Here is a 12,298-nt window from a genome sequence, read left to right as displayed (position 1 = left end):
TCCATAATGGTAACAAGTACCCATCTCTTCCCCTGGCTCACTCGGTGCACCTCAAAGAGGATTACAACAGCATCAAGACCTTGCTGGACACCTTGAAGTATGATGAGTACAGCTGGGATGTCATAGGAGACTTCAAAATGGTGGCATTCCTGATGGGTCTCCAAGGCGGTTTTAACAAGTTTCCCTGCTATCTTTGCCTTTGGGACTACCACAGGCGGGACTGGCCACAGTGGACTGAGTTCTTTGTGGGGAACAACGTCAAGTGAGAGCCACTGGTGGACCCCTGGAAGGTGCTGATGCCACCACTGCACATCAAATTGGGCCTTATGAAACAATTTGTCAGAGCTCTAGATAAGGAGTCGGCAGCCTTCAAGTACCTTCAAGACTTCTTCCCTAAGCTGTCTGAGGCAAAGGTCAAAGCCAGTGTCTTCATCAGACCACAGATAAAGGATTTTGGATTCATGTTGTTTTTTTCTGACTTTGTGAACGAAAAGACACAAATTCGCCCATTTTCTCATTGGAAATAGGTACATTTCAAAATATCACTGTCCTGGTCACAAAAGCAAAGTTTGTGGGGAATAATAGCCATTTTCTATACTTTTGAGGCATAAGCAATTAGGAAATAACACTTACTACCCAGGAACAAAAATTGTGTTACATAGTGAAATGTCAACGGTTTGATGACCGTCTCTGTTTAAAACCACGGTATACTGTGACACCGTTAAATCCCTAGCATCCCTTTCCTGGTTATGAGAATGATCCAGATATCTCTAGCATATCACCTCAGATCATTTAAATGGCCTTTTAAATGGCCATTATGATCTCTCCTGTTCTGGGCTACTATATAATGTATGATTACCAACTTACTGTGATGAATGAAGGTAAAGTACACAAAGATTGATATCACTGAGTGAGTGGCAGTGATTGAGACTGAGGGAAAGGAGCTGGCAGCATTGTCGCTAGAAAAGCAAAGGCAAGATTAATGAGGAAAACAGGAAAAGGAAGTAATTACCCGTAGAGAATCAACAAATGTGCTTCCAGTATAACCCTAAATAGCAGCAGCAGGCTAAATCGCAGAAGTGGCTCTTGTTGGAGTATAGTTGATTAGTCATGATAAAATGGATTGATCTGTAAGCATGCTCGCAAAGAGATAGAGAAAGAGGGTTAGTAGTAGCCTATACAGGTGCATCTCAATAAATTAGAATGTCGTGGAAAAGTTAATTTATTTCAGTAATTCAACTCAAATTGTGAAACTCGTGTATTAAATAAATTCAATGCACACAGACTGAAGTAGTTTAAGTCTTTTGTTCTTTTAATTTTGATGATTATGGCTCACATTTAACAAAAACCCACCAATTCACTATCTCAAAAAATTAGAATATGGTGACATGCCAATCAGCTAATCAACTCAAAACACCTGCAAAGTTTTCCTGAGCCTTCAAAATGGTCTCTCAGTTTGGTTCACTAGGCTACACAATCATGGTGCTGACTGCTGATCTGACAGTTGACCAGAAGACAATCATTGACACCCTTCACAAGGAGGGTAAGCCACAAACATTCATTGCCAAAGAAGCTGGCTGTTCAGAGAGTGCTGTATCCAAGCATGTTAACAGAAAGTTGAGTGGAAGGAAAAAGTGTGGAAGAAAAAGATGCACAACCAACCGAGAGAACCGCAGCCTTATGATTGTCAAGCAAAATCGATTCAAGAATTTGGGTGAACTTCACAAGGAATGGACTGAGGCTGGGGTCAAGGCATCAAGAGCCACCACACACAGACATGTCAAGGAATTTGGCTACAGTTGTCATATGCCTCTTGTTAAGCCACTCCTGAACCACAGACAATGTCAGAGGCGTCTTACCTGGGCTAAGGAGAAGAAGAACTGGACTGTTGCCCAGTGTTCCGAAGTCCTCTTTTCAGATGAGAGCAAGTTTTGTATTTCATTTGGAAACCAAGGTCCTAGAGTCTGGAGGAAGGGTGGAGAAGCTCATAGCCCAAGTTGCTTGAAGTCCAGTGTTAAGTTTCCACAGTCTGTGACGATTTGGGGTGCAATGTCATCTGCTGGTGTTGGTCCATTGTGTTTTTTGAAAACCAAAGTCACTGCACCCGTTTACCAAGAAATTTTGGAGTACTTCATGCTTCCTTCTGCTGACCAGCTTTTTAAAGATGCTGATTTCATTTTCCAGCAGGATTTGGCACTTGCCCACACTGCCAAAAGCACCAAAAGTTGGTTAAATGACCATGGTGTTGGTGTGCTTGACTGGCCAGCAAACTCACCAGACCTGAACCCCATAGAGAATCTATGGGGTATTGTCAAGAGGAAAATGAGAAACAGGAGACCAAAAAATGCAGATGAGCTGAAGGCCACTGTCAAAGAAACCTGGGCTTCCATACCACCTCAGCAGTGCCACAAACTGATCACCTCCATGCCACGCCGAATTGATTCAGTAATTAAAGCAAAAGGAGCCCCTACCAAGTATTGAGTACATATACAGTAAATGAACATACTTTCCAGAAGGCCAACAATTCACTAAAAATGTTTTTTTTATTGGTCTTATGATGTATTCTAATTTTTTGAGATAGTGAATTGGTGAGTTTTTGTTAAATGTGAGCCAAAATCATCACAATTAAAAGAACCAAAGACTTAAACTACTTCAGTCTGTGTGCATTGAATTTATTTAATACATGAGTTTCACAATTTGAGTTGAATTACTGAAATAAATGAACTTTTCCACGACATTCTAATTTATTGAGATGCACCTGTATATGCAGATGCAATTAGGTAAATCCAAATGTGCCTGTTTAGACTTGTCACAGCAAAGATGTTGTTTTGTGTTCAAAGGACAGAAGTTACAGAACACGGTCTCTGGAGTAAAAAAATAAAATAAAATTAGTGGAAAAATGTGCTCACACTGCCCTCCACCCCTCCTCCACTACAGCTCTGCCCTCTCTTTCTCTCTCTCTCTCTCTTTCTCTGTGTGTGTGCGTGCGTGCGTGCGCTTTTTTTCTTCTCACCGTTACTTCCGCTGTGGTTCAACTCTGGCATCATCTGTTTGTTCTTAAAGTGTGCAGACTGTCTTCGCCCATCTCCTGTTCAACCTTAAAGGGATAGTTCTGCCAAAAATGAAAATTCTGTGATCATTGATTCACCCTCCTCTTTTTTCCATACAATGAAAGTGAATGGTGACTGGGGCCAGTCAGTAACATTTAAATGGTACACTGCATTATGATCTCTCCTGTTCTGGGCTACTATTATCATTTATGATTACCCAATTGCTGTGATGATGAATGAAGGTAAGGTACACAAAGATTGATATCACTTAGTCGTGGGAGCGAGTGCTGGTGACTGAGACTGAGGCAAAGGAGCTAGCAGCATTGTCAGAAGAAAAACAATGGCAATATTGATAAAAACAAAAAAAGGACATTATTACTCTTAGAGAATCCCTAACATTCTTCGTAACATCTTCCTTTGTGTTTCACGGAATAAAGAAAGTCATAGGGGTTTGGAACACATGAGGGCGAGTAAATGATGACTGAATTTTTATTTTTGGGTGAACTATCCCTTTGTTCACCAAATTCTATGACTGTCCTCTCCTTCACTTTTTCATTTCCTTTCCTCAGTATCTTTGTCACATTCTTTTAATTCTCCTTTTGTCTACAGTTTCTTTTTCTGTTTCATCATATCTTCCTGTTTTCTTGCCTTTTTCCATTCTCTCTCTTTTTGCCCATTTCCTCCAACACTGTGACACGCCTAGCTCTCTCTCTCTCTCTCTCTCTCTCTCTCTCTCTCTCTCTCTCTCTCTCTCTCTCACACACTCTCTTCTTTGAATTAATGAAAATAGCAGCTGCATTTGGCATGGCAACTTACTTTGCACTCACACACTGAATCACACATCTTTTTTCAGAGACTCACATACACTCAGACAGAAATGCAGACAGTGGAGTCAGTAACTCTGACCACGGGAGCATTATAGAGGGATGGGTGTTTCTTCTGTGTCATAAAACACTCATTCTATACAGGATGCACCTGGCCATAGAAATTCCTTACATCCTCCTCCATTTTCACATCAGAGTATTTTAGGTAAGGACTAGAAAAACTGACCTCAAACTAACCACGCTCATCAGCTGCAGTGTTTTTTGCACTTGTTTACAAATCTGTAGTTGGGCTTAAAATGTAGTGAAAATTGGTAATTGGATATGGTCATTAGAAAATAAATTACAAAACTCACAGATTACAGAAAGCAAATATGAGATGTATTTATGAAAGAGAAAGTGAACACACAGAGAAAGATGGTCTGCATTATGAAGCGATTCAGTATGCTAGTCACACCCTGCTGCTCCATTCAGGCCTGTCACACTGAGAGATGGCCTGGTGGTAGTTCCTTGATCCCAGTACCCATTGCAATTAAGCAAATGGAACCAGCACTTGATCAGTCCCCTCCCACATCACCCCACAATGCATTGATTTGATAAAACTCTCTGGCAAGGGAATAGGCATAGTTGCTAAATGGCAGCAGAGCATTCATAAATTTTAAGATCATGGGGACATGATTTAATTATGCTCTTGAAATTAAGTACCAGCAGAATAAGAGATAGAAGATGCCCTGCCACCACTGTAAGCTGGCTGGGAGATGAGAGTGGAGGATGGAAGAATAGAAACTGTATTTGAATAAAAGATGGAGGAACATAGAGGAAGATATAAAAAAGGTTTTCATTACACTATCAGAGCAGGAAATTAGTGTTATTAAACCAACATTGTTAAAGAGGCGGCTTATATTCAGTGAGGCAGAATGGTTCCTTCTTTAAAAGCTTAATGAGGTGCAATATTATAAGCTTTTGTTAAAAGGATAGTTCACCCAAAAATTACAATTCTTTCATGCAATGGCAAGATATACTGTGAAAAAGGAGTTATATTTTGGACTGTTCTTACCCAAAACCAATTAGATCGCTTCAGAAGACATTGATTAAACCACTGGAGTCTGATGGATTACTTTTATGCTGCCTTAATGTGCTTTTTGCAGCTTCAAAATTTTGGTCACCATTCACTTGCATTATATGGACCTAGAGCTGAAATATTTTTCTAAAATTCTTTGTGTGAGCAATGATGAAAGAATTTAAATTTTTGGGTGAACTATTCCTTTAAGTATTTTTCTTTGCAGAGAAGAATAAAGTAGATAATATGAAACAAACAAAAGCCAACATGTATGCAAGTCTGAAAAACTATGACTCAATAGGGGAATTTACAGCTGTAGATAAATTCATGCTCAGTCATATTCTGTCAGCTTAGTCACCTAACATTTGTGTGTGTGGGGCAGATTATTTTTTTTCCATTTATCTCTTGCCATTGCACTGTCATTTGAACATCCATGGGAATACTGCTGCTGTGTCCCACGGCCTAGTAGTGTTGCTGTGGTTACAACAGTTATCACTTAGTGTTACTAAGAGAGGTAAACAGAGAAAAGGGGATTTTTCTTTCTTTCTTTCTTTCTTTCTTTCTTAAATGGCTGCACAGCCCTCATTTTATTCTCTGTTTTCCTTCTACCAGTGCACCTCATGTTACATAAGGGCCCTGATTTTCTGTTCAACCGATGCTTTTTATGTGAATGAGGGAATGGAAACAAAAAGTAAATTTGAGCTCTCAGTATGACTTCCAAATGTTTCCTTCTACTTATGTAAAGTGAACTTACCACCCTATCAATGTAAGCACACAGTGGCTCCTGCTGGTTAAAATAAGTACTGCATCCTCAAGATATTTAAAGTGTTTAGATTTGAGACTTTCCCAGTCTGAAAATATAGATTTTTATTGTTCAGTTCAATCAAGCATTTAAACAACGGAATTTCTTGACTCACTCTTGAAGACTTCAAACTCCCATTTGTTAGTGTTGATTTTACATTTTTCACCAGTATTTTAAACAATATGCTTAGTCCCAGGATTTTGGATTTCCTTTCAGATAACATACATTGTTCTCTGCTTCATGTAGGTGTCTACATCCTGATTGCTGTTGGTGCTGTGATGATGTTTGTTGGATTCCTTGGTTGCTACGGAGCCATACAGGAATCCCAGTGCCTTCTTGGAACAGTGAGTAACACGTCTTATGACTACTCAGCGAATTCTTCCAATCACATGATGACAAACAGTAAGCAATAAGTATACTCTAATGGATTCATTTTAAAACCAGAAAAGAAAAAAACAGCAGTCAAAAATAGTTTTATAGTTACAAAAACTGTAACTGAAATGTGGTAACCTTCTGTTAAATATTTTCAATATTTTAAAAATACAAGTTACCAGGAAAACTATGTAGTAGAAAACATTCTTTCATAATTTACTCATACTAATGTTTCAAACCTGTACGACTTTCTTTCTTATGCGGAACACAAAAGGAGATGTTTTAATGAATACCCCGCTCCGTCTTTTCAATACAATTACAGTGGATAAAAAAGAACCCAAAAGTATTATAAAAGTAGTCCATTGGACGTCATATTCCAAGTCTTCTGAAGGAGTATGATGGGGAGAAACGACCTGAAAGCAATGTTTTAGCACTAAACAATGCCAGTTCTCACATGCCACTGTCAACAAGCTTGATGTTCTCACAAGTTCTCACAACGCACATGATGTTATGGATGTTAAGATTTTCACTAAAAATTACTTCAAATTTCAGGTTCACCCACGTACATTGAGGTTTTACAGAAAACTTCTGCCTATAATCTTTATCTCCAACAGTTCTTCGCCTGCCTGGTCATTCTGTTTGCCTGTGAGGTTGCTGCTGGTATCTGGGGATTCATGCACAGAGACAAGGTGGGTTTCTCAGACACTCATGTGTACACCATGTCAAGCTCATTCATGCACACCTATTTACATATTCATAAAGTCATAGATGTATATTTATGCTCAAATGTACAACGTAAGATTATGATCATCAGCTTGTGATTAATTGTAATTAAATGTTTCTTTTTTTATTTTATTTTTAATTTTTATTCAGATCTCCAAAGACCTGATCACCTTCTATGACTCTGTGTATGACAGAGGTGTTTCACATACAAACCCTGAAAAAAAGCAGGCTGCCGCTTCTGTCATGAAGGTCTTTCATGAGATTGTAAGTAGTCCTCACTTCATTAAGGAACAGTTGTTTTGAGAAACAATCAAGCAAACACAAACTCCAGTTAAACCAAATAATAGTCCAAACTTCATAAAGGCAGTTGTAAGGACACCTATAACAAGTTTTATCTCTGGATTTCAGCTTAACTGCTGTGGCAAAGGGGTGTACTCATTGGCTGAAAGTTGGATGTCAGACATCTGTCCTGAAAACCTGAAATTTACCAATGCAGTAAGTATCCTTTCTAGTTTAAACCCTCAGAATGTTGTATTCTGCCTACTCATTCAGATCTTCTCTCCACAGCACTGTCAAAGCGATTTTAAAGCTGAATGCATTCCTCCATTTTTCAGAACTGTCACAATAAGATCAGAGAGCTCTCCTCTGAGAAGATCTACCTGATTGGAATCGCTGCACTGGTTGTTGCTGTTATCATGGTAAGCGAATGCTATTTAAGATTGTATCTGTTTGTGTATGTGCATGTGCCAATGTAAATGTTAATGTGCCATTTTCATTATGGTTCAGCATTAATGTCAACATGAAGCTAAAACTGACCCTGTTTACTTTATTAACCCTTAAATGCATGGGAATTTCACCAAACATTCTTGCATATATGGGTCCAACATGTATATCATTCAAAAATGGATCGACAATTAGCCCAAATTGTGTGAAAATTTAAATATTCTCAAGACAATTTGAAAATTGTAAAACTGATGTTGATGTTTTGTTTTTCATATATCAAAGAGATAATGCAACAAATCAGGACAAATCTAGAACATGATTCATTACTTTCACACTGAAATTTCATGAGACACAACTGGCTTTCAAATATTGAGCTACACATAACACATAAAATACACATAAGTAACAGAAGTCTTTTCCCAGGCACTTACTGAATCTAAATAGATGCACAACTGACATAATTTCAGTAGTACACCCAAATGACAGTAGTCATATCATATGCGTTACTTTTGCGATAGTTTACTTCCATGTTGTTTCTTCGTCAAACAGCAATGTCAAATGTAAATCAAGTCAATCACTGAAACAACAATGACACCTTGAGTAAGAAATAACATGTATAATATGTATGTATGCATATGGAATACTGATAATTCACCATTTTTGATCATTTATTGTTGCACAGAAAATCATTTGTATGAATATAGTACTCATATCCTGTAATAGTAACTTATTTAGATATGAAATAATCATATAAATATAATTCATGGAAGTGCACAAAAAACAAACAAACAGACACTTTTACATACATAAGGTCTCTAATAACCCAGTACACTTTTTGGGGGAGTGAGAAAAACTTTTATTTTTATTTTTTATTTTTTTTTATTTTTTACATTATTTATAAAAGTTTGATTGATGAATACTAAAGAGGTGTGGGCACAACTCAAAAAAATGGATGAGGTACAGGTGGTGAAATTATCTAAAGACCTGAGGTATGATTTTAAGTGTTAATACATATTCCTGGTCTAATTGTGTATGATTCATTGGTGCACATTATTCTAAAGAAAAACATGTTTGTCTATACAGTCTTTCACCATAATGTAATAACGTGCTCAGCCTCTGAAACAACTTTTGTTTTTGGCTGAGATCATTAACAAATTTTTTACAATCCAATGATGATGGATCATGTCTGCTGCAGTGCATCTTAATTTTTTCTCATTGAATATTCTGATTCACTGAAATATGTCAGATTGTGGAAGTAAATTTGTTTGTGAGCACTGTTTCATGTTGAATTTAATGTAAATGTTTATTGCTTACAACACCCCAGTTTTTACACTTATTGTGCTTTTTTTACCCTCTAGATCTTTGAGATGATCTTCAGCATGGTGCTCTGCTGCGGCATCAGGAACAGCCCTGTTTACTGAGACATGTAGGGGCCAGATACCACCTTTAAAAACATCTGCCAAAAAAAAAAAAAGTATTTTGTTTTATATCTTTGTTTTATATCTACCATCTACTATTTTGTTTTGTATCTACCATCATTTCCTAATATAGTCAGTTCCTTAAATCTCATAGAACAAATTTGTGTTTTGTTTAGTGCATTTTTGTTACCCACCAGCAACTAGCCTGCTATTGTTTACGCTGTAGCTGGCAATGATTAGTTGCAATCTCTGGCTATACAAGTAAATTGTTCAGAAAGTTATAAACACACACACACACACACACACTCACACACAGAACGTTATCATATGAAGGATGGATACATTTATAAGCTTGTAGTTTTCTTGTGTTAACTGTTAAGTACTGCTATTGCTATTGGTTACTATCATTATTTTCGTATATGTACATGTATAAACTGTATATATTTGCAGCCATATTATCACTCTTAGACTGCTGTTTGTATGTACAAGTTACTTCATGAGAAACCACTAAATAAACAGTGTTAGCTAGATGAGAGAGGTCAGAATACGATACTTAATCCAACAGTGAGAGAGTAAGGATTAATTATGCTTTCCTGTTAGTGATGAGTTGATAAGCACTAGTTTGCTTCTTACCCATTGTGCCATTTTGTAGAGCTCTTCCAACAGCCAGTCTGTGCAAAACTAATGGCAAAAGAGTGTTGCTCTATCATCATTGTGTTTCACACAATAAAACTATTGAGGTCACATAGATGAGGGAGCTGATCCTAGATTTAAGGCCTTATGCTGGAAAGTTTTCCAACTAGTGATGCCCACTACAATCAAACTGAATGGCATGCATTCTGTTTCTATATGCTAAGTCTAATATAGTGGATTGTAATTTCCTGCATGCCTGTCTCTAAAGGATTTGGACATATGTAGATTCACTGCCCCAGTCACTGGAGTTCTTCTGTCCTGACTCTCTTTGCTGTCTGAAATAAACCAAACCATAGAGAGGAATCATACATGCTTTCAAGCCTTATAAATGAAACACCATATCACTTAATCACTTGATACATGACAAATCTGGATTGATTGCTAATGGCATTTTCTAAGCTGTCATAGCTGTAATGTGTTATGATATAAATATATATATATATATATATATATATAGGATATCACTCTACTGAAAGAAACATAAAGAGTTTGCATGAGTGTATGTGCGCGTGATATTTGTTGACAGTGAGTTCAGAAGGACAGTATTAGTTTGTTTAAAGTTGGTTTACTCTTCCCTGCCAACAATATCACAAAAGTAGTTGCTGTAATACCTTGCTTCCTTCACTAGGTGGCACTTATATACCATTAACTTTGGCAACTGGTGGCTACACCCCCTTAAAATGCCTGTGTATGTGTCTATCATGTGCTTCTAGATGCACTTATACAAACCTTCCCCAGTACAAAAACTGATGCATAAATAGCATCGGATCCAAGTTTTACTACATGCATTATGCAACCCTGTCTTGTTAACACATATTGCCTATGCTGATATGCTTAAAAAGTGTCTTGTAATACGTATGTACAGCTACATAGTATACTAATGACCATGTGAAGACAATGTATGCCTTTAATTGTGATATCTTTTCTGGTACTTTGTTAAAAGAAGAGAACCTCAGCAGAGATTTAAATTGAAGCATGTAAGAAATTCATGATTTGTTGAGCATGATCTTGAAACTGTAAACATTATGAAGGTGATAAGGGTTGTTCAAATGAAATCTTGTATTTAAAACACTTCAGGGTATTTGAACAGTATAAAAAATGCTGTAACTGTTGTATCTCTCACTTGTTTGAGACTCAGATTGACAGCTGTCACTAAAATCTCTACCCTGACTCACCAGTTAAAGATTTTAGTCTGGTTTTATTGCCCAAATATATAGGAATTAAATGTATTTTAAATAATGTGTCTTCAGTTTGTTCATTTTTGCCTTGTTGGTCATAAATAAGAAATAAAAAATGTTATGATATACATTTGGCCCCAAAAAGCATTTGGACTTTTTGGCACCTATGTCACACTTAAAATGTTCCCCTCAAGTTAACACAGGCATCCTAGCGGAGTAATTGACATGTTCCACTAACATTTGACAACCACAAAGTATGACAGTACTTTTTCCTTCATTTTGAATTATATATCTGTTGTTTTATTATTATTTAAAACTGAACAAAATTCTTTATGTAAAATGCTTAAAAAGTATGTTTATGCTATGTTTCTTTCAAATAAATTCCACTAGGTTTGATAGATCTTTTTAGAATTTAAAGACATTCAAGTGTTGCTTAAGTGTCCTTATAGTTTTCGAGTCCTCTGTTCACTCCTGTTTTTAAGATTTTGGCATTTCAATTTCATAACAAAATTCCATCAAATTGAATTGTCATCTTTAACAAAGTAAAATTAATAGAACTTAAATGTATTAAAGTTTTATTTGATTGTTTTCATTTGGTTAAAGATTACTCAGTTGAATTATATGTAATTGTATTAAGAAATTGAAATGCATAAATCCTAAATACAAAGGCTGAAATATTTTGTGTATAGGGGAGACTGGGGCTAGCTGTCACACATGGAAGTTGTCACAAGGGCTATTTCCCAGTAATTATAATGATGTATAGGCTGCCGATATTTATTGGCCAATTATTGACCAAATTAAAACCATTGGTATATCGGTAATAAGCATGAAAATGCTGATATGAAAAACCGATGGTAGATTTATAATTCATTAGTAACACACTTTATAAAAAATAAAAAAATTAAAATGCACAATCCTGAAATAATAATAACCACAATATGAAAAGTAAAAGGGTTGGCACTCCCATGTAATATTTAATTTGTCTCGTTCTCACATCAATGCAGAAAAACACGATTAATGGACGTGACAGTTGAGAAAGCGGCACTTACAGGATACATGATGAGGGAAACCACTTCTGAGACATCTGTTAATATCCATTAATGCTGCATGATTAATTGAATTAAGAATGAAATCAGTATATGGCTTTGAACAATTACTAAACCTTTAAAGTCTTGTTTTTTGTTTTTGTTTTTTACTGCAAAACCAGAAGTGCAAAAAATGTTTTAGCACTTCTTTTTGCATGTCAATCATAATTTTTTGTATCTTTTTTAATCTTTTTAACTTGTTCTATGGCTCTCTTTAAAAGTCATGTGTTAAATAGATCCAGTGTTCAATGGAAATTATTTATTGTTAGAACAGTAAAAAAAAAAAAAAAAAAAAAAAAGCTGAGTAAAACAGTGATCTGAAGACAAAATAAGGTAAGTTACAAAAATATCTGTATCATTATTGGTCTAGTTT

General features: G+C 36.4%; 1 protein-coding gene across 1 annotated transcript in view; it reads left to right on the top strand.

Annotated features, from left to right (window-relative positions):
- LOC127454922 (CD81 protein-like) overlaps positions 1-10,901 on the top strand; it is a 50,670-nt gene extending 39,769 nt beyond the window's left edge. Inside the window, exons 3-8 of the mRNA XM_051722461.1 lie at positions 5,980-6,077; positions 6,720-6,794; positions 6,979-7,092; positions 7,237-7,323; positions 7,443-7,526; positions 8,910-10,901. Of these exons, the coding sequence (XP_051578421.1) occupies positions 5,980-6,077; positions 6,720-6,794; positions 6,979-7,092; positions 7,237-7,323; positions 7,443-7,526; positions 8,910-8,972 (521 nt within the window). The 3' untranslated portion in view covers positions 8,973-10,901. The remainder of the gene's footprint in view (positions 1-5,979; positions 6,078-6,719; positions 6,795-6,978; positions 7,093-7,236; positions 7,324-7,442; positions 7,527-8,909) is intronic.
- Positions 10,902-12,298: the final 1,397 nt, after the last annotated feature.

The sequence above is a fragment of the Myxocyprinus asiaticus genome, chromosome 2, assembly GCF_019703515.2.
Source record: "Myxocyprinus asiaticus isolate MX2 ecotype Aquarium Trade chromosome 2, UBuf_Myxa_2, whole genome shotgun sequence".
Taxonomy (NCBI): Eukaryota; Metazoa; Chordata; class Actinopteri; order Cypriniformes; family Catostomidae; genus Myxocyprinus; species Myxocyprinus asiaticus.
This window is presented reverse-complemented; position numbering and strand designations above follow the sequence as displayed.